This window comes from Mycteria americana, chromosome 26 (assembly GCF_035582795.1).
Source record: "Mycteria americana isolate JAX WOST 10 ecotype Jacksonville Zoo and Gardens chromosome 26, USCA_MyAme_1.0, whole genome shotgun sequence".
Classification (NCBI taxonomy): Eukaryota; Metazoa; Chordata; class Aves; order Ciconiiformes; family Ciconiidae; genus Mycteria; species Mycteria americana.
The window spans coordinates 2,378,782-2,399,240 of record NC_134390.1 but is presented as its reverse complement, the minus strand read 5'-3'; the positions used below and the strand labels follow the sequence as shown (position 1 = coordinate 2,399,240).

General features: G+C 72.3%; 3 protein-coding genes across 7 annotated transcripts in view; all 3 read right to left on the bottom strand.

Annotated features, from left to right (window-relative positions):
* Window positions 1-172: 172 nt before the first annotated feature.
* Window positions 173-12,975, bottom strand: ERBB3 (erb-b2 receptor tyrosine kinase 3). Its single transcript, XM_075525395.1, has 28 exons — window positions 12,828-12,975; window positions 9,823-9,974; window positions 9,559-9,745; window positions 8,706-8,831; window positions 8,546-8,611; window positions 8,340-8,458; window positions 7,783-7,924; window positions 7,584-7,697; window positions 7,386-7,506; window positions 7,228-7,301; window positions 7,038-7,128; window positions 6,138-6,337; window positions 5,928-6,060; window positions 5,478-5,568; window positions 5,239-5,393; window positions 5,088-5,141; window positions 4,509-4,650; window positions 4,085-4,204; window positions 3,902-4,000; window positions 3,632-3,817; window positions 3,407-3,562; window positions 3,118-3,193; window positions 2,901-3,047; window positions 2,513-2,610; window positions 2,275-2,439; window positions 1,927-1,998; window positions 1,432-1,696; window positions 173-921 (listed from the first exon to the last, which is right to left on the bottom strand). The coding sequence occupies exons 1-28, from the start codon at window positions 12,928-12,930 to the stop codon at window positions 395-397; spliced, it is 3,981 nt and encodes a 1,326-aa protein (XP_075381510.1). The 5' UTR covers window positions 12,931-12,975; the 3' UTR covers window positions 173-394.
* A 1,253-nt stretch (window positions 12,976-14,228) lies between these two features.
* RPS26 (ribosomal protein S26) lies at window positions 14,229-15,263 on the bottom strand. Its single transcript, XM_075525519.1, has 4 exons — window positions 15,104-15,263; window positions 14,716-14,893; window positions 14,400-14,530; window positions 14,229-14,321 (listed from the first exon to the last, which is right to left on the bottom strand). Exons 1-4 carry the CDS (start codon window positions 15,104-15,106, stop codon window positions 14,286-14,288), a joined length of 348 nt encoding a protein of 115 aa, XP_075381634.1. The 5' UTR covers window positions 15,107-15,263; the 3' UTR covers window positions 14,229-14,285.
* A 1,200-nt stretch (window positions 15,264-16,463) lies between these two features.
* The window catches only part of IKZF4 (IKAROS family zinc finger 4), a 30,821-nt gene continuing 26,825 nt past the window's right edge, over window positions 16,464-20,459 (bottom strand). For 3 of the 5 annotated variants that reach the window (XM_075525448.1, XM_075525444.1, XM_075525445.1), the window contains 2 exons: window positions 19,449-19,580; window positions 16,464-19,158 (listed from right to left, as the gene is read on the bottom strand). In XM_075525448.1, the coding sequence (XP_075381563.1) occupies window positions 18,434-19,158; window positions 19,449-19,580 (857 nt within the window). In that variant the 3' untranslated portion in view covers window positions 16,464-18,433. The remainder of the gene's footprint in view (window positions 19,159-19,448; window positions 19,581-20,459) is intronic. The other 2 variants (XM_075525446.1, XM_075525447.1) reach the window with 1 other exon arrangement.

Here is a 20,459-nt window from a genome sequence, read left to right as displayed (position 1 = left end):
GTCCCGCGGGGGGGGGGGGCGCCTTCAGCGGGGGGGAGCGGCTGGGGGGCACCCGCCGGGCACGGCCGGAAGGGGACCCGGGGGTCCGGAGCCCCACCGGCCCCCCCCTGCAGGGGGCCTGGGCTGCCCCCCGCCCCAGCTGAGGGTGCTCAGCATTAGCCCCGCCGGCCCCCTACCCCAGGAAAGGCTTTGGAATGGGTGGCAGGGAGCGGGTGCCCCCCGAGGGCTCGCAGCCCCCCGGGCTGGCCGGCGACCCATCGGCCCCCTGCCCGCGCTTCAGCTTTGGCTCGTGCCCCCGATGGGGGGATCCTTCATATCCAGTGTAAACAGCCCCGGGGGGGCAGGAAGGCAGCGGGGAGCCAGTGGGGCCCGGGGAGGGGTCCGGGGGGGTCCCCTACGTCCGCTGGGCGTCCGCCTTGGCGAAGAGGCGGCTGTGCCAGTAGTCGGGGTTGTCGAAGGCGCAGTCCGAAGCCTCCAGGCTCCGCAGGGGCTTCATGCAGGGGGTGGGGGGGCCGGGGGGGCCGCGGCAGCCGGGGCAGCGGGGGGCCAGCACCGCCTCCATCTCCTCGTAGCCCTGCTCCTCTTCGGTGGCCGGGGCGGCCTCCCCCGGGCGCATGTCGGTGTAGCCATCGTGCCGGGGGTGGCCGCCCTCCTGCCGGGGTCCCGGCCCCCCGGCCACGCTGCCCAGCGAGCGGCTCAGCCGCGGCTGCTTGTTCATGTACTCGTAGTCCTCCTCCTCCTGCCCCCGGCCCGGGGGGGCTCCCGGGGGGGGCCCTGGCTCCAAGCCCACCTCCATGTACTCGTAGCCCAGCTCCTCCAGCGAGGCCGGCCGGGGTGGGGGGGCTCCCGGGGGACCCCCGGACCGGCGGTTCATGTACTCGTACTCCTCCTCCGGCACCGAGCCCCCGGTGGGGTCCGGCTCTGCGAGGTGGGGGTGAGACCTCGGCCAAGCCCCTCCCCGGCCCTCCCGGGCTCCCCCCCTCTGCCCATGGGCCCTGTCCCAAGTCTGGGGGGGTCTCGTCTGGGCCACGGAGGGGTTCATCCCGCCCCACAACCCTCACCCCCTAAAAGATGATCCCCCCAGCCTGAACCCCAACCCTGCGTGGAGGGGTCCCCCCGCCTCTAACACTGGGGATGGGCCCCCTCCACCCCCGGGGAGGGGCTGCCCCCGCCCCACAGACACGGGAGCCCCCCAGCCCCAGCCCTGCAAGGATGAGCCCCCACCCCCTTAACCCCAAACCCTGCGGGGACGGGACCCACCACCCCTCGAGGATGGGCTCCCCGCGACCCCATGGCGGGGGGAGCCCCCAGACCCGGTCCTACAGGGAGGGACCCCCCCCACCCTGCACAGATCGGACCCCCACACCTAAGGACGGCACCCCCAGCCCTGCCTGGACGGGACCCCCCCCCGCCCAGGGCTGCTCCCCTCACCCCGTCCGGTGCAGCTGGGGGTGACGTAGCCGTTGGCGTCCTCCTCGCTGCCCTCGGTGCTGGGGGGCGGCGGGGGGAAGCTCTCCCGCTGGGACAGGTAAGCGCTGTCCCCCCGGGAGCGCAGGCTGCGGCAGAGGCTCCCCGACAGCGACCCCCCCTCGGCCAGGTCCAGCTCCGAGGCCGTGCCCCGGCCCTCCGACGACTCCGACACCGTCCGGCCCAGGGACTCCTGACGGCTGCGCCGCGGCGGCCGGCACCCCCCGCCCTGGGGGACACGGGGCTGAGGAGGGGGTGCCCCTGCGGACCCCAGCCCCCCCCCCCCCCCCCCCGCCCCGCCACCCCACGGCGGCCGCTTCACCTCCCACTGCCCCACGGCCACCCCTCGCCCCCCTGCCCCGGCACCCCACGGCCACCCCCATAGGCCCCCCCCTCCCACCCCATGGCCGCCCTCCCCCCCCCCCCCCAGCACCCCTCACCCCCCCACCCCGTGGGTACCTGGCGGCCGCTGCCGAGGCCGGGCTGGTTCATGGGGATGTAGCCGGCCGGGGGGCTGAGCAGGCTGGGGCTCTGTGGGGGGACACGGAGGGCTGACACCCAGCGGGGGGGGGGACGCAGGGTTTGGGAGCCCCCACCCCACTGTGGGAACAGGGAACGGGGCTCGGGTCCCACCGGGGCTCAGAGGGGACGACGGGGCAGCGGGGAAGGGGGTCCCGTGGGTCCCCCCACCTGCATGGGGGGGTTTGGGGCTGGGAGACCTCGGGCCACGTCCCAGGACCCCGTGCCCCCACCCCGCCCCGTGCCATGCCCAGGACCCCCAGCCCCCTGGGGACAGAGGGGTCTCACCCGGGTGCAGCTGCCCCGCGGCCGCTGGGGGTAGAGCCCGGTGGCGAGGCCGAAGGAGGCGTCCAGCTCCTCCTCCTCCTCCTCCAGCTCCAGGGTCTCCATGTCATCCAGCTCCTTGTCGCTGAGGGTGGGGGGCTCGGCAGGTGGCAGGGCCCCATTCTCCTGCTGCGGGGACGGCCGCGTCAGGGGCTGCGGGGTCGGGGATGGGGGGGCCGGGGGGGGGGGGGGTCGTGCTCACCTTGATCACCAGGTAGCGCGGGGGGTCGCGGGCCATGCGGGTGAACTCGTTCGCCAGCTCCTTGAAGGTGGGACGGATGTTCTCATCGATCATCCAGCCTGGGGGGACGGCGGGGGCTGAGAGCCGGGACCCTGCCCCGGGGGTGGGGACAGGACCAGGACCCTGCCCCGGGGATGGGGACATGGCCGGGACCCTGCCCCAGGTGTGGGGACACAGCCAGGACCCTGCCCCGGGGATGGGGACGGGGCCAGGACCCTGCCCCAGGGATGGGGACACGGCCGGGACCCTGCCCCGGGGATGGGGACGGGACCAGGACCCTGCCCCGGGGATGGGGACGGGACCAGGACCCTCCCCAGGGAGGGGGTCGTGGGGGTGGCCCCGCACTCACACTTCACCATCACCATGTAGACGTCGATGGTGCAGATCTGGGGCTGCGAGAGCCGCTCGCCCTTCTCCAGCAGGTCGGGCACCTCGGCCAGCCGGATGCCGGCATAGGGCTCGGCCCCGAAGGTCATCATCTCCCAGAGCGTCACCCCTGCGGGGACAGTCCCCGTGAGCCCCGTGGGGCCGGCGGAGGGGTGGGGGTGCCGGGGGCTGGCGCTCACCGTAGCTCCAGACGTCGCTCTGGTGCGTGTACTTCCCAAAGTGGATGCTCTCCAGTGCCATCCACTTGATGGGCGTCTGCGAGGAAAGGTGGGGCGTGGGGGGACGTGGGGACCGGGGCGGGGGGACACCCCACGGGGCGGGGGGCATGGAGGGGATGGGACGTCCTTGGGTGCTGGGGGTGCTGGGGGACACGGAGAGGAGGGGATGCAAGGGGTAGCGGGGGTGTGGGGCAGGGAGGGGGTGCCCCATGGCCCGGGGGGGAGAGAGGGGTCCCCGCCAGGCACCCACCTTGACCTCGTTGTAGAAATACTTCTTATCGTCGGGGTAGAGGAGGTCGGCGATGCCGAAATCGGCCACCTGAGCCTGGCTGGGGGACTTGAGCAGCACGTTGCGGGCGGCCAGGTTGCGGTGCACCATGCGGTGCTCCTCCAGGTAGTACATGCCCTGGGGCGGGGGGTGTCAGCGGGGCTGAGGGGGGGCCAGGGGCATCCCCCCCACACCCCGGGGACTCACCTTGGCCACCTGGACGCACCAGTTGAGCAGGAGCTGGGGGCTGATGCCGTCGCGGTTCTTGCGGACGTAGTCGAGGAGGGAGCCCAGCGGCAGGAGCTGCGTCACCAGCTGCAGCTGGGGGCCGGGGCAGATGCCCAGCAGCCGCACGATGTAGGCATGGTCCAGGCTGCCGATGGCCAGCATGTGCTGCGGGGGCAGAGTCGGCCGTGGCTGAGCCCCCCCGCTGCCTGTGGGGACCCCCGCGGAGCAGGATCTGGCCCACGGACTTACGTCGGTGATGGCGTGGAAGGACTGCTGCCCGCTCCAGTCCTGGATCACCTTGATGCTCACCGGGATCTTGATGGAGTCCCCATCGGGGATCCAGATTCCCTGGGGGACGGGACGCCCCGGTGAGCGCCGTGCCCAGCCCCGGCCGAGCCCCCCGCCGATCCCCCCGCCGAGCCCCCCGCTCACCTTGTGCACGGTCCCGAAGACGCCAGAGCCCAGCACCTTCAGGCGCTTCAGCTCCGTCTCCTTGAAGATGCGGGCCAGCACCTTGTTGGCTTTTTCACTGGGGTCCAGCGGCTCCAGGCTCTGCCGGGCGGGAGACGGAGATGGGGACGGGGACGGGGACAGAGCAGGGTGAGGACAGAGCGCGACGGGGACGGACGCAGACAGGGACGGGGTTGGAGACCCGGGATGGAGCTGGGCGGGGACGGACGGGGACGGGAACGGGGCTGCAGAGGGACGGGGACGGCTACGGACCGGGACGGAGACAGGGACAGACAGCGACGGGTCCCACGCCCCCTCCTGCCTGCCGAACACCTTCCCCGGGGCCGCGGGGCTCCCCCCAGCTCCCCACGGGAGCGGGACCCCCCGGCGCAGCTGCCCCGCTCACCTCCCCCCTCTCCAGGTAGCGCCGCATCGCCCGCTTCTTCTGGATCTTCTTGCCCCGCCAGTAGAGCAGGGCGAGGAGGACGCAGGAGCAGGAGAGGAAGAGTCCCCCGACCACCATCACCGCGATCACCGTCGGCGTTTTCCTGGGCGCAGGAGGAGGCCGGGGCTGAGCTCCCGGTGCCGGCAGGTCTTGGCTCGCCGCCGCTGCCGCTCCCCACGCGCTTCCCACGGCCCTGCCTGCCGCCGGGACGGCACGCACCCCAACCCCGGGGCTGGCGGGGGCGGCGCGGGCAGGGCAGGGCTCGGCACCCGGGGCGTGCACGGCGGGGGGTGGCACGGGCCGGGCAGGGGGTCCCCCAGCGCCCGTGTGGGCAGGGAAAGGCCCCAGAGAAGGGTGGCACGGCACGGCACGGCATCGTATGGTGCGGCACGGCACGGTGCGGCGCGGCACGGCACGGCACGGCGCACCAGGGCACGGCACGGCGCGGCACCACGCAACAGGGCACGGGCATGGCACGGCGCAGCCCGGCGCGGCACGGCAGTGCCCCGGGACCCCCCCGCAGCCCCCGACCCGCGGTACCTGGAGACGGGCAGGGCCTCCCCCAGGCAGTCCCGCAGCAGCGGCCCCAGGCACCTGCGGAGACGGAGACGGGGGTGAGACGGGGCACGGGCAGCCCCCTCCTCCGGCCGGACGCCGGGTCCCGGACCCCCCCAGCCCCGCCCTGGCACACCCGCGGGTGCAGTTCTCGTGGCAGGGCCGGCACTCGCGGCTGGCGTCGGGGTACTTGTAGATGGGGCCGCGCTCGCCCAGGATGCCCTCGGGGCAGCTCTCCACGCAGTGGGGCCCGTCCCGGTAGTGGGCGCAGCGGGTGCAGGTGTCGGCACCCTGCGGGGCAGGAAGGCGCGTGAGAACTCGCGGGGACGTCGCCGCCGCCGCCGCCGCCGCCGCGGGTCCCCGGCTGGGCCGTACCGAGCCGTTGCAGGTGACGTTGCCCTCAATGCGCTCGCACTCGGGGTGGCACTCGAAGCACTCGCCCCCCTGGGCGAACTCCCGCGTCTCCCTGCGGGGACAAGGCAGGGTCACCGGCTCGCCCCGGCGTCCCGCATCTCACCAGCGCCCAGCCGGAGGTCCGTGCCAGCGTCCGTCCCGCCACAGGCTCACCCCGCCCCGGCGTCCGGCCCACCCTGATGCCCACCCCGGCGTCCAGCCCGCCCCAGGGCTGGTCCCCCCCAGGTCCGTCCCCGCTCCGGCGCCGACCCCGCCGCCCACCCCGGGGGCAACCCTGCGCCCATCCCGGAGCCCGTCTCCCCCCGGTGCCCGCCCCAGGACCCCACTCCGATGCCCACCCCGGTGCCCTCCATGGAGCCGCCCCCTCCCCGGTGCCCCCCCCCCGGGCTGCCGCCCCCCGGAGCCCCTCACCCCTGGGTGAAGCGGCAGGCGGGCACGCAGACGCCGCGGCGGCTGTAGTGGCGGCAGGACAGGCACTGCGTGGGGCCGGGGCCCCAGCAGCCCTCGGCGGAGCACAGCGGGTCGCACACCTTCCCCTCTTGCTCTGCGGGGAGGGAAGGGGGCTCAGCGCGGGGTCCCTGGCCCCCCCCCCCCCCCGGCCCCGGCCCCCTTCCCACTCACGGCACTTGCTGCGGGGTTTGTTGTTGCGGATGTCGAGGTCGGCGCGGCGGCGGCTCAGGGCTGCCCACTGGACGGTGTGGAGGTAGCAGAGCCGGCGGTTCTCGGTGATGTAGACCCTGCCCGCGCTCACCTCCCGCAGCGAGCGCAGCCCCAGCGACGTCACGTTCTCGTTCTTCATGATCAGCAGGGAGAAACCCCGGCTGCGGGGAGGGCGTCAGGGCGGGGGGTCCCGGGAGCGGCTGCTCCGAGAGCCGGGGGGGCACCCGCCAACCCCGAGGGGACGCGGGGACGGGCAGGGAGAGGGGCGTGGGGACGGGGGGTGCAGGGACGTGCAGGGACACGGGATGCAGGGACGTGGGATGCAGGGATGGGGAATGATGCAGGATGCAGGGATGGGGCATGGAGGGACAGGGGGTGACAGAGGGATGCAGGGACGGGGACGATGGGGGACACAGGGACGGGGAGGACGGGGGATGCAGGGACGGGGACGACGGGGGATGCAGGGATGGGGACGACGGGGGATGCAGGGATGGGGACGATGGGGGATGCAGGGACGGGGACAATGGGGGATGCAGGGATGGGGACGACGGGGGATGCAGGGACAGGGATGACAGAGGGATGCAGGGACGGGGACGACGGGGGATGCAGGGATGGGACGATGGGGGATGCAGGGATGGGGACGATGGGGGATGCAGGGACGGGGACAATGGGGGATGCAGGGATGGGGGATGACAGAGGGATGCAGGGATGGGGACAATGGGGGATGCAGGGACAGGGACGATGGGGGATGCAGGGACAGGGATGACAGAGGGATGCAGGGACGGGGACGATGGGGGATGCAGGACACGCAGGGGGGGACCGTGAGATGCTGAGTCGGGGGCTGCGTGGACGGGAACTCACTTGTACAGGCTCCGTCCCCCGATGGTGACGAGGTTGGAGAAGACGCTGAAGTTGTGCATGTGCTTGGGCCAGGACTGGATGTTCAGGTACCCTGGCGGGGGGGAGGGGACAGGGCCAGGGTCAGGGTGGCCCCGGGGGGGTCCCGGGGGGGTCCCAGGGGGTCCCGGTGTTCCCCAGCCCCGCTGCTCACCCGTGATCTCCCGCACCGTCCGGAAGACGTTCAGCTTCTCGGGGTCCAGCGCTGAGATGTTGCGCCAGGGATCCCTGCGGAGCCGGAGCCGTCAGCCGGGGCGGGGGGGCTGCACCCCACCACCCCCAGACCCCCCCCCGGACCCCCCCGGCCCTCACCCCTCCAGGCCGGTGATGAGGAAGTCCAGGTTGCCCAAGATCTTGGTGCAGTTCACGAAGGTGTCGATGTTGCTGGAGTCCACGGTCTGGTACTTGCTGCCGGCACCGGTGCCCTCGCAGGCTGCAGGACGGGGACGGTGAGGGTGAGGGTGAGGGTGAGGGCTCGTCCCGCGGCCCCCGGCCCCCCCGGCCCCCTACCCTTGGGACACAGCCCCGAGCAGGGCTCGCACATCTTCAGCCCGTTCTTCTCCACCTCCGTCTTGTCGTTGGGGCAGGCGCGGACGCAGGAGCTCTGGTCCACCACGAAGTTGTCTGCGGGGAGACCCTCGCGATTAAAGCCCGGCCCCGGCCCCCCGGGCACCCCCAGCCCCCCGTGCCCCCCTGCACCCCAGCTCACGCGGGCAGCTCCGGACGCAGATGCCCCCGTACTGGTACTTGGTGTCGGGGTTGGGCTCCAGCTGGAAGGTCAGCTTGTTGTAGATGAGGGGCTGGGGGCAGAGCGGCACGCACGCCCCGCTGTCGTTGAAGTGCCGGCAGGCCTGCGGGACGGACGGACGGACGGCGGGTGGGGGAGGCGCGGCGACACGGACGGGCGCGGGGACGCCCGGACGCCTCTCGCCCTGCATCGCCCTGCGCCCACCCCAGCAGCGAGATCCCTCCCGTGGGGGGCAGATGGAGGGACGCGCGGATGGACGGACAGACGCACAGACGGGCAGACACCTCTCCCACCCCGCAGGGAGAGCACCCCCCCGCGCCCGCCATGGGCGAGCTCCCTCCCCACGGAGGGGGGGCAGACGGACGGACGCACGGGTGGACGGACGATGCACGGGTGGTGGGCAGACAGGGGGGTGCGCAGACGGACGGACAGAGGGATGCTGCTCAGCATTGCCCCCCGCCCGCCCCGGGGGCGCGGGGATGAGCCCCCCCCGGGCAGCCGGGCGGGGGGACACGTACGAAGCAGTGTGTCTGGAGGGGGCCGGTGCAGCCCCCCGCGCACTCCTCGTGGCAGCACTCGTTGGGCGCCCGCCCGAAGCAGCGCCCGTTGCACTGGGGGGCGCAGATGGTCTTCGTCACTGCGGGGAGGCAGGGGTGAGCGGGGGGGGGACGGGGACCCGGCCCCGACCCCCCCCCCCGGGTCCCCCCAGCCCCCCGGTACCCACGTTTCTGGCAGTCCTCGGGGCCGGGCCCCCAGCAGTGCCCGCCGCAGCTCTCGTGGCACGGGGCGCCTGCGGGGGAGCGCAGCGGGGTCACCCCCAAAGCCGGGGGGCGTCACCCCCCCAGCCCCCACCGCCTGGGGCCCCCCGCACCCCCTCCACGCACAGGCCTTGCCGTTGTCCCCCACGACGGGCTCCAGGCGGGGGTCCCGCATGATGTCCCGCCACTCCACTGTCTCCACGTGGCAGAGCTGCGCGTTCTTCTCGATGTAGACGCCGCCGGCCAGGATCTCTGCGGGGGTGGCCGGTGGGCAACGGGGGCTGCGGCCCCCCCGGCCCTGCCCGGCACCGGGACCGTGGGGAGGGGATGGCACCGCTCTGGGACGGGGATCCACGGGGAGATGGCACCGCTCCGGCGTGGGGACCGCGGCGGGGACAGCACGGCCCCAGGGTGCACGGGGGGTGGCACTGCTCTAGGTGGGGACCGTGGTGGGGGACAGCACTGCTCCGGGATGGGGACCACAGGGGGGTGGCACCGCTCTAGATGGGGACCAGGACACGATGGGGACAGTACCGCTGCAGGATGGGGACCACGGAGGGATGGCACTGCTCTGGGATGGGGACGATGGGATGCACAGGGGGGTGGCACAACTCTAGATGGGGACCATGGGGGGACAGCGACACTCTGGGATGGGCACCAGGATGCGGCAGGGGACAGCACCGCTCCAGAATGGGGACCGCGGGTGAATGGCACCGCTCCGGCATGGGGATCCATGGGGAGACGGCACCGCTCCGGGATGGGGACCATGATGGGAACACCGTCACCCCGGGATGGGGACCGCGTCGGGGACACCATCACTCTGGGATGGGGACCGCAGAGGGGACGGCGTGACCCCAGGGTGCACGGGGGGGGTGGCACCGATCTGGGATGGGGACCAGGAGGCAGGAGGGGACGGCACCGCCCCGGGATGGGTCCCCGGGCACAGGGGGTCTCAGGGACGCTGCAGCCGGGGTCCCACCTGTGAGCTGGTTGAGGCCGAGCTGGCGCAGGGCGTGGGTGGTGTTGGGGTTGTAGTTGAGCAGGACGAAGAGCGCGTACTTCTCCTCGTAGAACTGGGTGCCCCGGATGACGCGCAGGTTCTGCAGCGGCAGCGAGGCGAAGACGTTCATGGCGATCAGGATGTAGCCCGTCACCTCCCGGATGGTCTGCGGGGCAGCGGCACACATCAGCCCGGCGGGCGCGGACCCCCGTGTCCCCCCCGTGTGTCCCCCCCCCCGCTCACCTGCAGGAAGGAGAGGTCCTGCGTGTGGTCGATGAGGACGATCTCCAGGTTGCCCATCACGATCTCGCAGTTGTTGTACATCTTGTGCAGCGTCTGGTACTGGTGCTGGGCGTCCCCCGTCACGCTCAGCCCGTTCAGCGTCCCCGCGCACACTGCGGGCACAGCACCCTGTCCCCCACCGCAGCCACGGCACCGCTCCCCGCAGCGGCTGCGTCCCCCCCCGTGGTGGCCGAGCACCCCCACGGTGACCACCTCCCTCTGCGGCGGCCATGTCCCCCCGTGGTGGCCGTGTCCCTGTGCCCCCCATGCTGGCCACGTCCCCCTCTTGATGGCCACGGTCACGTCCTCCATGGGGTCCTTCTCAGCCCCCAAGCTGGCCACATCCTGCCCTTGATGGCCACGGCCATGTCCCCCCACGGTAGCCGTGTCCCCTCCTCAATGGCCACGTCCCCTCGGTGGTGGCTCTGTCCCCTCCTCGACGGTCTTGTCTCTGTCCCTCTCGTGCTGGCCACGTCCCCCCCATGCCCTCTCAGCGTCCCTGACCCTGCCATGGTCCCCCCCCCCCCCCATGCTGGCCACGGCGGTGCCCCCCTGGTGTCCCTGTCCCCACCATGGCAGCGTCCCCCACATCATCCCCCGAGTCGTCCCCGCCGTGGGGGTGGTGGTGCCGGGGGGGGTGTGACGGGTGCTCCCCCGCCCTCCCCTCCCCTCCCCTCCCCTGCGTGGTGCCCGAACCGGCCAGGCAACGGTTGCGCAAGGCGGGTGCCGCGGGCATGGCCCCCGCACGGCACGCCCGCGACGCCCGGACTTCGGACCCGGCCGCTGGCGCGGCCCATCCCGCCTCGACGCCCGGGGCCGGGGTGGGGGCTGGGGAGGCCCGGATGCCGGGGTCCCCCAGAGCTGGGGGGGGGGTGGTGGGAGCCAAGGGGGCCCCGGGGTTAATGATTGCCCGGCCCCCCCCCCCCCCGCGCCGGGGCAGACAGGGCCCCTTTGTGCGCGGGGCAGGATGCGGCCCCCTCCCCGCAGCCGCACAAAGGGGCGATTGTGGCGAGCGGGACGGGGGGAGGCCGAGCCCCCCGAAAGTGGCGGGAGAGCCAGCACCCCCGGGGGCAGAGCGGGGTGCAGCCCCCCCCGGCCCAGTGCAGACGTGACTCAGGCCCCGGCACGGGGGGGCCGCGGGTGGGTAAATGGCAGCTTTGTCCGGCCCCGGCGCGGGGGCAGAGAAGGGCCCGAGCCCCCTCCCGGGGGCGGCCGCAGAGAACGGGCAGCTCGGTGCACGCGGGGCGTGGGGCCAGCAATCCCCCCCCACCCCCCGCAGCCACAGCCTGCGCTCCCCGCCCCCCGGGCCGGAGCTATTTTAATAAGGAAGGGGCTATAAAAAGGTCCCAGCTGCGTTGGGGCACGGCCCCCAGCCCCGACACCCTGGGGATGGGCACGGCGGGGGCCAAAGGAGGGGGGCTGGGACCCCCGAGAAACAACAGGGGGTGCTGGGGACAGCTGGAACCTGCTTGAGGGGTCCCCAGGCTGCTGGGGGGCAGGATCCGGCCCCCGCGGGACCCCCGTGGCCCAGAACAGCAGCACTTTTGGGCGACGCTGGTGAATTGTTAATGGCTGCTCAGAGGGTCCCACCGGAGCCCCGGACCCCCCTCGGCACCGGCTCCCGACAAACCCAGGCACGGGGGGCTGCGGGTGTCAGCCCTCAGGGTGCACCTGCCCGCGGGGGGGTGAGGGCCGGGGCCCCCCGGGCGCCGTCGCGGCGTTATGGCCGGGCGTTATCAGCGCGGGGCCCCGCTGGCAGCTCCGGCACGTCGCCCGCTATCTGCCGCATGCCACCGCGCCACCGCGGCCCCCCGGCCCCTGCCACCAGGAATAGCACCGGGGGACCCGGGCGGGGGCCTGGGGAGCCGGGGGGGGGGACAGATCCGACCTCCTGCCCTCGGCCCCGCGGGCGGCACAAAGGGGGTCTGTGTGCGCGGGGCGGCCGCTGCCGCAGGGCCAGATCCCGTCCCCGAACAAAGGGGCTCTGAGCCAGGGACGGGGACGAGGACGGCGGGTTTGGGGGGGAGCAGAGCTGGTCCCGCTCACCCCGATGCCAGCACCGGGGCACCGGTGCCGGGGTGGCAGCCAGCCGGACCCCCGTGCCTGCCGGACCCCCGTCTGAGCCGGACCCCCATACGGGGCAGCCTGGGGCGTCGCCGGCAGCACGTGGCAGCAGAGGTGCCGAGGGGCCAGACGCGCCCCCCGCGTGCCGTCGGCGTGGTCCCCACACCTGGGCGTCCCAGTGGGTGACACCGGCCCCACCTTCGCATCCGGCCCTCGGTGTTTTCCTTTTGGCGCTGAAAAACAACTCCTGGGCGAACCCGGCCCTTCCGGGAGCGTCCCCGATCCCCCGGGCTCCGGGCAAGGGGGGGTCCCGGGGCGGGCAGGGACGGGGTCCCTTCGGAGGGGTCCCCCGGGGGTCCCACCCTGCCCCGGCCGGGTCCTGGTGGCACCGGCGGGTCCCGGCCCCGCAGCCTGAAACGAGCCCCGGCAGCTGCGGGGGGCGCAGGTGCCTCTGCCCCGGGGGGGAACCGAGCCCCGGCCCCACCGCTGGCACCGACCGAGCCGCAGCCCGGGGGGGCTTCGCCGCTCCCGGTCCCCCCGGGGCTGTGGGGGGACCCCCGGGGCTGTGGGGGTCTCCCCGCTCGCAGCACTGGGGATCGGGGTGGGGGTCCCGGGACGCTCCCCCGGGGAAGGGGCCGCGGGAGCCGCTGAGACCGGGATCCCGTACCGGCGGGATCGCGACCACCGGGACCACCGGGACCACCGGGACCCCCAAGCGCTCCCGGCCCCCGCGAGGGCTCCCGGTCCCGCCGCCCGTCCCGGGACCCCCGGGACCCCCGCGCGCCCCCAGTGCCCGTCCCTGCCGTGCAGTCCCGGTTCCCCCGCGCGTCCCCGGTGCCCCGCGCGCTGCCGGTGCCGCCCCGGTCCCCGCGGGAGCCGCCGGTGCCGGTGCCGGTGCTCACCTGCCTGCGCGGAGCCCGGCGCCGGGGCGCGGAGCAGCAGCAGCAGCAGCAGCAGCAGCAGCGCCCGGGGCCGGGGCCGGGGCCGGGGCCGGTCCCGGTCCATCGCGGCTCCTCTCCGCGGGCCGGCTCGCAGGGCCCGGCGGCTGCGGCGTGCCCGGGCGCGGCGGGGGGAATGCACCTGGCGCGGGGCCGCCGGGGCGGGACGGGACGGGACGGGGCGGGGCGGGGCGGCGGCGGGGCCCCCCCGCAGGCAGCCCGGCCCGGGACCCGCCCGCCGCGCCCCGGGGCGGTGGCACCGGGACCCCCCCAACCCCGGGCTGGGCACCCCCGGGGACGGCCCCGTCCGGCCCCGCCGCAGCCCCCCAGCCCCATCAGGTGCCGCCCGGCCCCGCTGTGCCCCCCCCCCCAAGGCAAAGCCCGGCCCCACTGCAGCCCCCCCACACCCCCGGGGCAACGGTCTGGCCCCGCTGGGCCCCCCCGCCCCATCCATCCCCCCCAGGGCAAGGCCTGACCCCATCGCAGCCCCCCAGCCCCGGCAGGTGCAGCCCGGCCCCTGTGCCCCCCCGCCCCGGGCAAAGCCGGGCCCCTCCGCAGCCCCCCCAGATCCCCAAAGCAAAGGTCTGGCACCTCTCTGCCCCCCCCAAGGCAAAGCCTGGCCCCGTTACAGCCCCCCAAAGCCCCCGGGGGTGTGTGTGTGTGTGTCTCTGTGTGTCTCTGGCCCCATTGCAGCCCCCCCCCCCCCGCCCCATTCAGCACCCAGGGTGAAGCCCAGCCCCACTGCAGCCCCCAGCGCTGCCCAGGCCCCCCAACACCCCCAGGTGACGGCCAGGCCCCACCAGAGCCCCCAGCCCCATCCAGCCCCCCCAGGGGGGTCAGAGTGTTGCCCCCCACCAGACCAGGGCAGGTCCTGGCCCTGGAGAGGACTGGGGGCACCCACAGCCCCCCCAGCGGTGCCAGCTCTGGGTGCCACAGGAGGGGGCCGGGGAGGCCCCAGAACTTCGGGGGAGGTGGGCAGTTGTGAGGCACAGGGTCAGCCCCCGCCCCAAGCAGCCTCAGGGGGGCAGGGGGTGCCCCCCAGCCCACCCTGGGGCTGGGACAGGCTCTGGGTGTGTGTCCATCTGTCCATCCGTCCCCCAACACATCCCACTCCCACACCTGGACAGCACCCGTGGGCAAAGAGCCCCCCCCCCCCCCCAGCCCCGCATGACTGGGCTTCCCCCCCGGGGTGGGCGGCAGCCCCCCACCTCCACACAGCTTCCCCGGGGTGAGCCTGAGGCCCCCCCACTCCGGTCCCCCCTCACAAGAAGGGGGCTGGGAGCCCCCCCCCAGTCACGCCAACCCCCTCCCCAGAGCGATGCGCCCCCTCCCCGCCCCCCCAGCCCCACAGGCGCGGAGCCAGGCTCGGTGCAGGGTCCTTTATTCAGTCCGCGCTCGGGGACGCGTTCGGCCGGAGTCTCCTCACATGGGCTTGGGGGGGGGCCGGGGGGCAGCGCCCTGCGGGGGGAAGGAGAGCGTCAGTCGGAGCCGGGGGGTGCGAACCCCCACCCCCCCCCCCAGCCCCCCGATACGTACGGCCGGTCTGAAGCGGGGCGGGGGGGTCCGGTCCTTGCGGGCCTCCCGCGAGCGGTTCCGCACCACCTTGCTGTGGATGGCGCAGCTGACGCAGTAGTGCAGCTTCACGTACAGCTTGGGCAGGACGTAGGCTGGAGGGAGGGGGCGAAAAAGGGGGGGGGGGGGGGGTCAGCGGCCCCCAGTCACCCCAAAACACGCGAGGGCACAGGGCCTCCCCTCCCCGCCCCCCCCCCCCCACCCGGGGTGGGGGGGGGGGAGCGGGGCCGGCCCCGTTACCGGGGCACCGAGGCGCCCCGACGCCCGCCCGCGCCCTTACAGTCGAAGACGCTGGCCTCCGAGATGTCCCTGACGGCCGCGGCCTCCACGATGTTCCTGATGACGAACTTCTTGATGGCCTTGTCCTTGGGCACGCAGCGGGCGCAGTTGGTGCAGCGGATGGGCTGGACATGGCCGCGGCCCTTCTTGGCCCGACCGTTGTTCCTCCTCTTCTTCGTCTGCGGCGGGGAGGAAGGAGAGGATGAGCCCGAGCCGCCCCCCCCCCCCCCGCCGGGGACGGCACCTCCCCGGCCCCGGCGGCCCCCGGCACAGGCCCCGGCGGCCCCTACGAGCCCCCCGGGCCCCAGCGCTGCCCCCCGGGCCCCACACGCTCCCCCCCGGGGCCCTCCCGGTGCCCCCCGGGCCCCCCCCGGCCGCGCCGCCCTCACCATCTCGCTACCGGAGCGGCGAAAGAGGGCCCGGCCGCCGCGCCGCCGCCCTTATATACCCGCCCTCCGCCCGGAAGCGCCTCCGCCGCCGCCCCGCGCCCGCCCCGGCCCCGCGGGATCCCTCCGGTCGCCTCGCAGCGGCTCCGCCGGCGGGGCCGGGGCGGGCGCGGGGAGGGCGGGGGCGGCGCCGGGCCGCGGCACCGGCGGCGGGGGGGGGAACTACTTCTCCTCGCCGCGGCGGAGGGATCCTCGCCACGCGCTCCGTGACAGACACGTGCGCGCGCGCGCGCCGCGTGTATCGTCATCCCCCGCGCGCGCGCGCGCCGCGGGGAGCGCTGGGAGATGTAGTCCTGGGGGAACGGGGGGGCTCGTGCGTCCTGACCCCCCCCCCCGTGCTCGGGGGACCCCCGGTGTCCCGCCCCTCGTGGGGGGCCCACGTGTCCCCCCCCCCAGGCTCTGGCAGGGACCCCCAGTGCCCCCCCACCCCGGGGGGGTCCCCAGTGTCCTCCCCCCCCCAAGCCCCCTCCCAACTCTCGAGGGGTCCCCCCATCAGTGCTTATGGGGGGGACCCCGAGCGTCCCGCGCCTTATGGGGGGGTCCCAAGTGTCCTCCTCCCCACCCCCAGAAGGGACCCCCAGTGTCCCCCCCCATCCCGGGGGGGGTCCCCAGTGTCCTCTGTGTCCCCAAGCCCCCTCCCGGCTCTGAGGGGAGGGCCCACCACCATCCTGCCCCCCCCGTGCTCATGGGGGGGACCCCGAGTGTCCTACCCCTTACGGGGGGGTCCCCAACTGTTCTCCCCCCCCCAAACCCCTAGAGGGGACCCCCAGTGTCCTGCCCCCCCCCCCCCCCCAGCCCCTGCGAGGGGAACCCCGGCATCCTGCCCCCCCCGGCCCACAGAGGGGAGGCGGGCGGGGGGGCCGTTAAATTACTCCGGTTTATTTATAACAGACCTTCAGCCAGTACAGTACAAAACTTACAGTAGTAGATCTCGTTACACAAATAGGTAATTAATTACAATATCTTACAGATACAAAAGCTCCTGCGGTCACGGGGGGGGGGGGGGGGGGGCAAGGGGGGGGTGTGTTTTTTTGTCCAAAAGCGAGTCTAATCTCACAAAAAAGGGAAAAACAAAGACGACAGCAAATCCATTAACGATATACAAATGAAAACTCGTTAGAAAGGAGGGAGGGGCCGTAGCCGGGGGGAGGCCGGGGTATTGCACATCATCGTTTGTTCTTCATACATCTGATTAAAAAATATAGATATTTACACGAGTAAAGCGACCTGGAGTTTTACAAAATTCCTACATTTTTGTTTTAGACTCTTGGGGGGGGGGGGGGAGAAAAAAAAAAAAAAGAAAAGAGACGGAAAGAAAAAACAACCCGAGAGCGGTCAGAAACTGCAGAGCTTCCATTGCGGTTTGTAAAATCCCCTTTTTGGGTTTGTTTCGGTGCTGGTGGGGGGGTGCGGGGGGCTCCGGCTTGTTCTGCCGGCACCGGTTCCCGGCGGCAGCGGGTGGGAAGGGGCAGCAGAGCCCCGCGCCGAGCCCCGGCTCAGCCGCCCCCTCTCCCCTCTCGCCACGCAGACACCATCGACAGAAACGCAAGAAAGGAGCGGGGAGGGGGGGGGGGGGGGGGGATAAAAAAATAATAAAAGAAAATGGGAAATAGGGGCAACGGGAGTTGCCGCCGCGTGAGGTGGTTGTGTTTGTGTCCGTAGAAAAAGGAACAGCCTTTGGTTTCAACCTCAGGAGAGCCCCGGGAGCGGCTGCTGCCGAGGGGCGTTTTATGCATCCTGGGCCTGGGTAGGAAGCGGGGCCCCCCCGGGACGCGGCCGGGGTCCCGGCTGCCGCGGGAGCCGCGAGCACCGGGGCCGCGCTTAATTTTTGGTTATATCGGCTGCCTCCCCGGCCCCGCTAAATCCCTTTCGCCAGGGGACCCCCATCCCGGGAGGTCCCCGGTTCCGGACCCCCTTCCCTCGCCGTCTCGCCCCTGAAAACCGGCCGGCTCCCCGCCGCCTGCCCCCGGAGCCGCTCGGAGCCCGTCCCGGGGGAAAGGGGCTCAGCAGGCAGCTGCTCGAGGCAGCGACGGCACCCCCAAACCTCCCACCCCTCTTTCGGACCCTCCGAACGCAGGGGGGGGGACCGGGGGTCCCGCGGCCGGTGCGACCGAGGGCGAAGCTCTGGCGTTCAGGGTGCCGCCGCCCCGGCTCCTCTGTGCCAACGAGAGCGGGGCGGGCGCCGCGGGACCAGAAACGGCACCGGCCCCCGGTGAGCCCCCGCCGAGCCCCCGGGACTGCCGGGGGAGTGACCCGCCCGGGAAGGCTTTGGGGGCAGAGGGAGCGAGGGGGGCCAGGTCGGGGGTCCGGCGTCCCCACCGCCGGCGGGCAGCGTGCGGGGAGCAACCCCTGCAGCAGAGCGGGCTGGAGATACTGGCCTGTGCCGAGGAAGAGGAGGAGGAGGAGGAGGAGGAGGAGGAGGAGGAGGAGGAGATCCCAGACAGCAGAATGGAGCTGTCACCCGGACGCTCGCCATCTTCCTGGCTTACGTTTCCTTCATTTAAGCGGAGCGATGCGGACCCCATCGCCCCCCGCGCGGGACCAGGCGTACGGGGGGCTTCAAACACCGCGGGAAGAAGGAGCCGGGCAAAACCCAGCTTCACCGCCCCGGCTCTGCCGGCACTGCCGCCGGCACAACCGGCCCCGCGGGGAGGCAGGGGGGTCCCTGCTTCATGCTCCGTGTATTTAAACTCATTAAAGCTCGGGGCGCAGCAGCCCCCCGCCAGGCAGGGGGGTCGTGGCCGACGGAGGGGGGAGTCCCGGGGGGGTTAGCACCTAATCTGAGGTTCGCTTCGCCCAAGAGCGGGGACGGGCAATGCCGGGCTCGCACCAAGGAAAGGGCTCGGAGCTCCAGGCTGGCGCGTGGCCGCGTGCCGTGCCGGAGAGCCGACCGGGACCGGGGTGGGAGAGGGAGAACCAGTCTCAAAAATTCAAGTGAGACCTTGGGGGGCGGGGAAGAGTTATAAAAAGAGAAACTAAGAAGCTTAATAAATAACGGAGGGAGGTGGGGGGGAGCACAAAAAAGTCCGTTAATATTTAAATAACTCCATTTATAAAAAGGCAAATTGTTAAGAGCTCCCCCTCGTCGGGGTTGGTTTTTTTTTTTTTTTTAGTTATTGATTTTTTTTTTTAAATATTTTTGTAGCCAAAGTCAGTGCAAAGGAGTATAAAAGAAAAACCAACAGTTCCATGCCCTAAGGGTGGAGGGGCCGAGCTAGAGACAGAGGAAGAGTCGAGGGCGGGCTGGGGGGGACGGGGAGGGGAGGGGGGGGTTTAGCCGACTTTATGCTCGCCCCGCACTATGTGGGAGGAGAACTCGTACCGGTCCTGGCTGTGGTAGCCACAGATGTTGCATTCGAAAGGGTCTCTGAAGCCGTGGCAGCCCATGTGGATGGTGAACATGACGTGGTCCAGGAAGAGGATGCGGCAGTGCTCGCACTTGAAGGCCCTGATCTGCTCCCCGTCCTCGTTGACCACCCGCAGGGCTTCTTTGGCGGAGCTGGGCGTGGAGCGGGCGGCCGGGGGTCCCTCCGGCAGCTTGGGGTCCTCTTTGGCGTAGGCTGGGCTCTGGCGGCTGCTGGCGCAGTTCCCCGCCGGCAGCTGCGAGCTCCGCTCTTCGTGGTTGCTCTCCGTGTCCGTCGAGTCCTGGCAGCCGTTGGTGGGCGATACGGCCTGCTCCCGGCCCCGGTACACCACCTGCACCCCGTCCGGCACGTCCTCGTGCCCCTCGGCGGCTTCCCGGCTCCCCGGCATCTCCAGCCGACCCGGCAGGGGCTGGATCTGGGTGTAGACGGAGCTGATGACGGGGGTGACTTCCGAGATGCAGTTTGTGGGGGGGAGCCGGAGGGGGCGAAGGTGCTCCCCCCCCATCAGGGACAGGGAGCTGCCGTAGGAGGGGTCGAGGGGGTGGTGGGCCGAGACCATCTCCACGTCCTTCTCGAAGCCGGAGTTCACGTCGAAGGGGAGGTCCGAGAGGGTGAATCGCATCTGCTTCTCCCCTGCCGGGAAGGAGAGCGGCATCAGAACGGGCGGGCTTGGTTTTGGGGGGCAGCCCTGCTCCTCCCCGATGTCTCCCCCCCTCCCCAGCGCCGCGTGCGAGACCTGCCCCGTCCCAGGATCGTGGGGATGAAAGGCGCTGTGCGAACACCAGCCGCGTGCCCAAGTGCAGAGTCTCAGCTCCCGGGGGGTCCTGGCCGGGCGCTCGAGCCTGCTCCAGCGACCAGGGGCTCCCCCTCTCCCTCCTCTCTCCTGTCTGCCCAGGAAGCAAGGGGGGGGGAAATCCCCTTACCCACGAATTTCTGAGGTGTCGATCGTTTCCGTTTGGTGAGGCTGTTCGCCAGCCGGTCAATAAACGTCGGCCGATCGGACGAGGGGTGAAGCAGAGAGTCCGGCACTATCTCCAGGTCTCGCATCTCGTCACCTGGCAAGACAAGGGAAACCCGGTTCAGCCGGCAACCGCGGGACGGGGCGAGCGGGACGGGCACGCTGCGACCCAGGCCGGAGACTCCGCAGCCAGCGCTCGAGGCACGCCGCTCCTGCCCTCTGCTAGCTGGGACGGACCTACGGAAAGGCTCCCGGGCTGCCTGCTCCAGGCCCAGAGCTTACCCCGTCGGTGAATCGGTCGCAGGGGAGCGCCGGCGGCCGGTCCGCCTCCCTTCTTCATCGAGCTGGGCCCGCTCCTGCCACTTTGGGGAAGAGGAGCCGGCTTCAACGGATCGAAGTGCCCTCGCTTTTCTTGCCGGCTCTCAACCCCGTCCTGGAGAGACCTGCCCCGCGTCGCTGCTGGCGAGGGCAGCTCCGCCATTCCCGTGCCCCGCAGGTTACGGATCATCCGGTTAAAGTGTCCGCGCAGCCTTAACCGGTGAACCTCGCCGTAAGCACCGGTGGCTCTAGAGGGACCAGGTCCGGCTCCAAAAGGGCGAGGAGCCAGGAAGGCTCCGGCTTTGGTTTTTTGCCGGCACAGCAAAGATGGGGGGGTCTGTCTGCAGGCTCCGAGGAGGAGCCAGAAGGTGCTTCCAAGCCACGCGGTGCCCGTTTCGGACACCTCCCCGCAGGGGTAGATCCCCTACACCGCGGTGTCGTAGTTGTGTTCTGTTATTTATGGAAAACGCTCTCGGTAGTTCTTGCACTAGAAATACGGGCCAAGGGTGCGTTTCGATTCAGGGGGCTTCGCAATTCGGCTGGCGGCGAGGGGAGGAACCAGGGAGGTAACGCTTTGCACTTGCAGAGGTTTGCGGCACTAACCAACGCACACACACAGCACCTTTCATCCCACGATCGCCGGGGCACGGAGAGCTCC

Coding starts and splice junctions, on each gene's coding strand:
- ERBB3 (XM_075525395.1), bottom strand. CDS start 12,930: ATGGACCGGGACCGGCCCCGGCCCCGGCCCCGGCCCCGGGCGCTGCTG. Junction 5,142..5,238: donor CACGAGAACTGCACCCGCGG/GTGTGCCAGGGC, acceptor CCGTCTCCGCAG/GTGCCTGGGGCCGCTGCTGC. Junction 2,440..2,512: donor CGCGCTACCTGGTGATCAAG/GTGAGCACGACC, acceptor CCGTCCCCGCAG/CAGGAGAATGGGGCCCTGCC.
- RPS26 (XM_075525519.1), bottom strand. Junction 14,531..14,715: donor GGAGGCCAGCGTCTTCGACT/GTAAGGGCGCGG, acceptor CCCTCCCTCCAG/CCTACGTCCTGCCCAAGCTG. Junction 14,322..14,399: donor CGCCCCGCTTCAGACCGGCC/GTACGTATCGGG, acceptor TTCCCCCCGCAG/GGCGCTGCCCCCCGGCCCCC.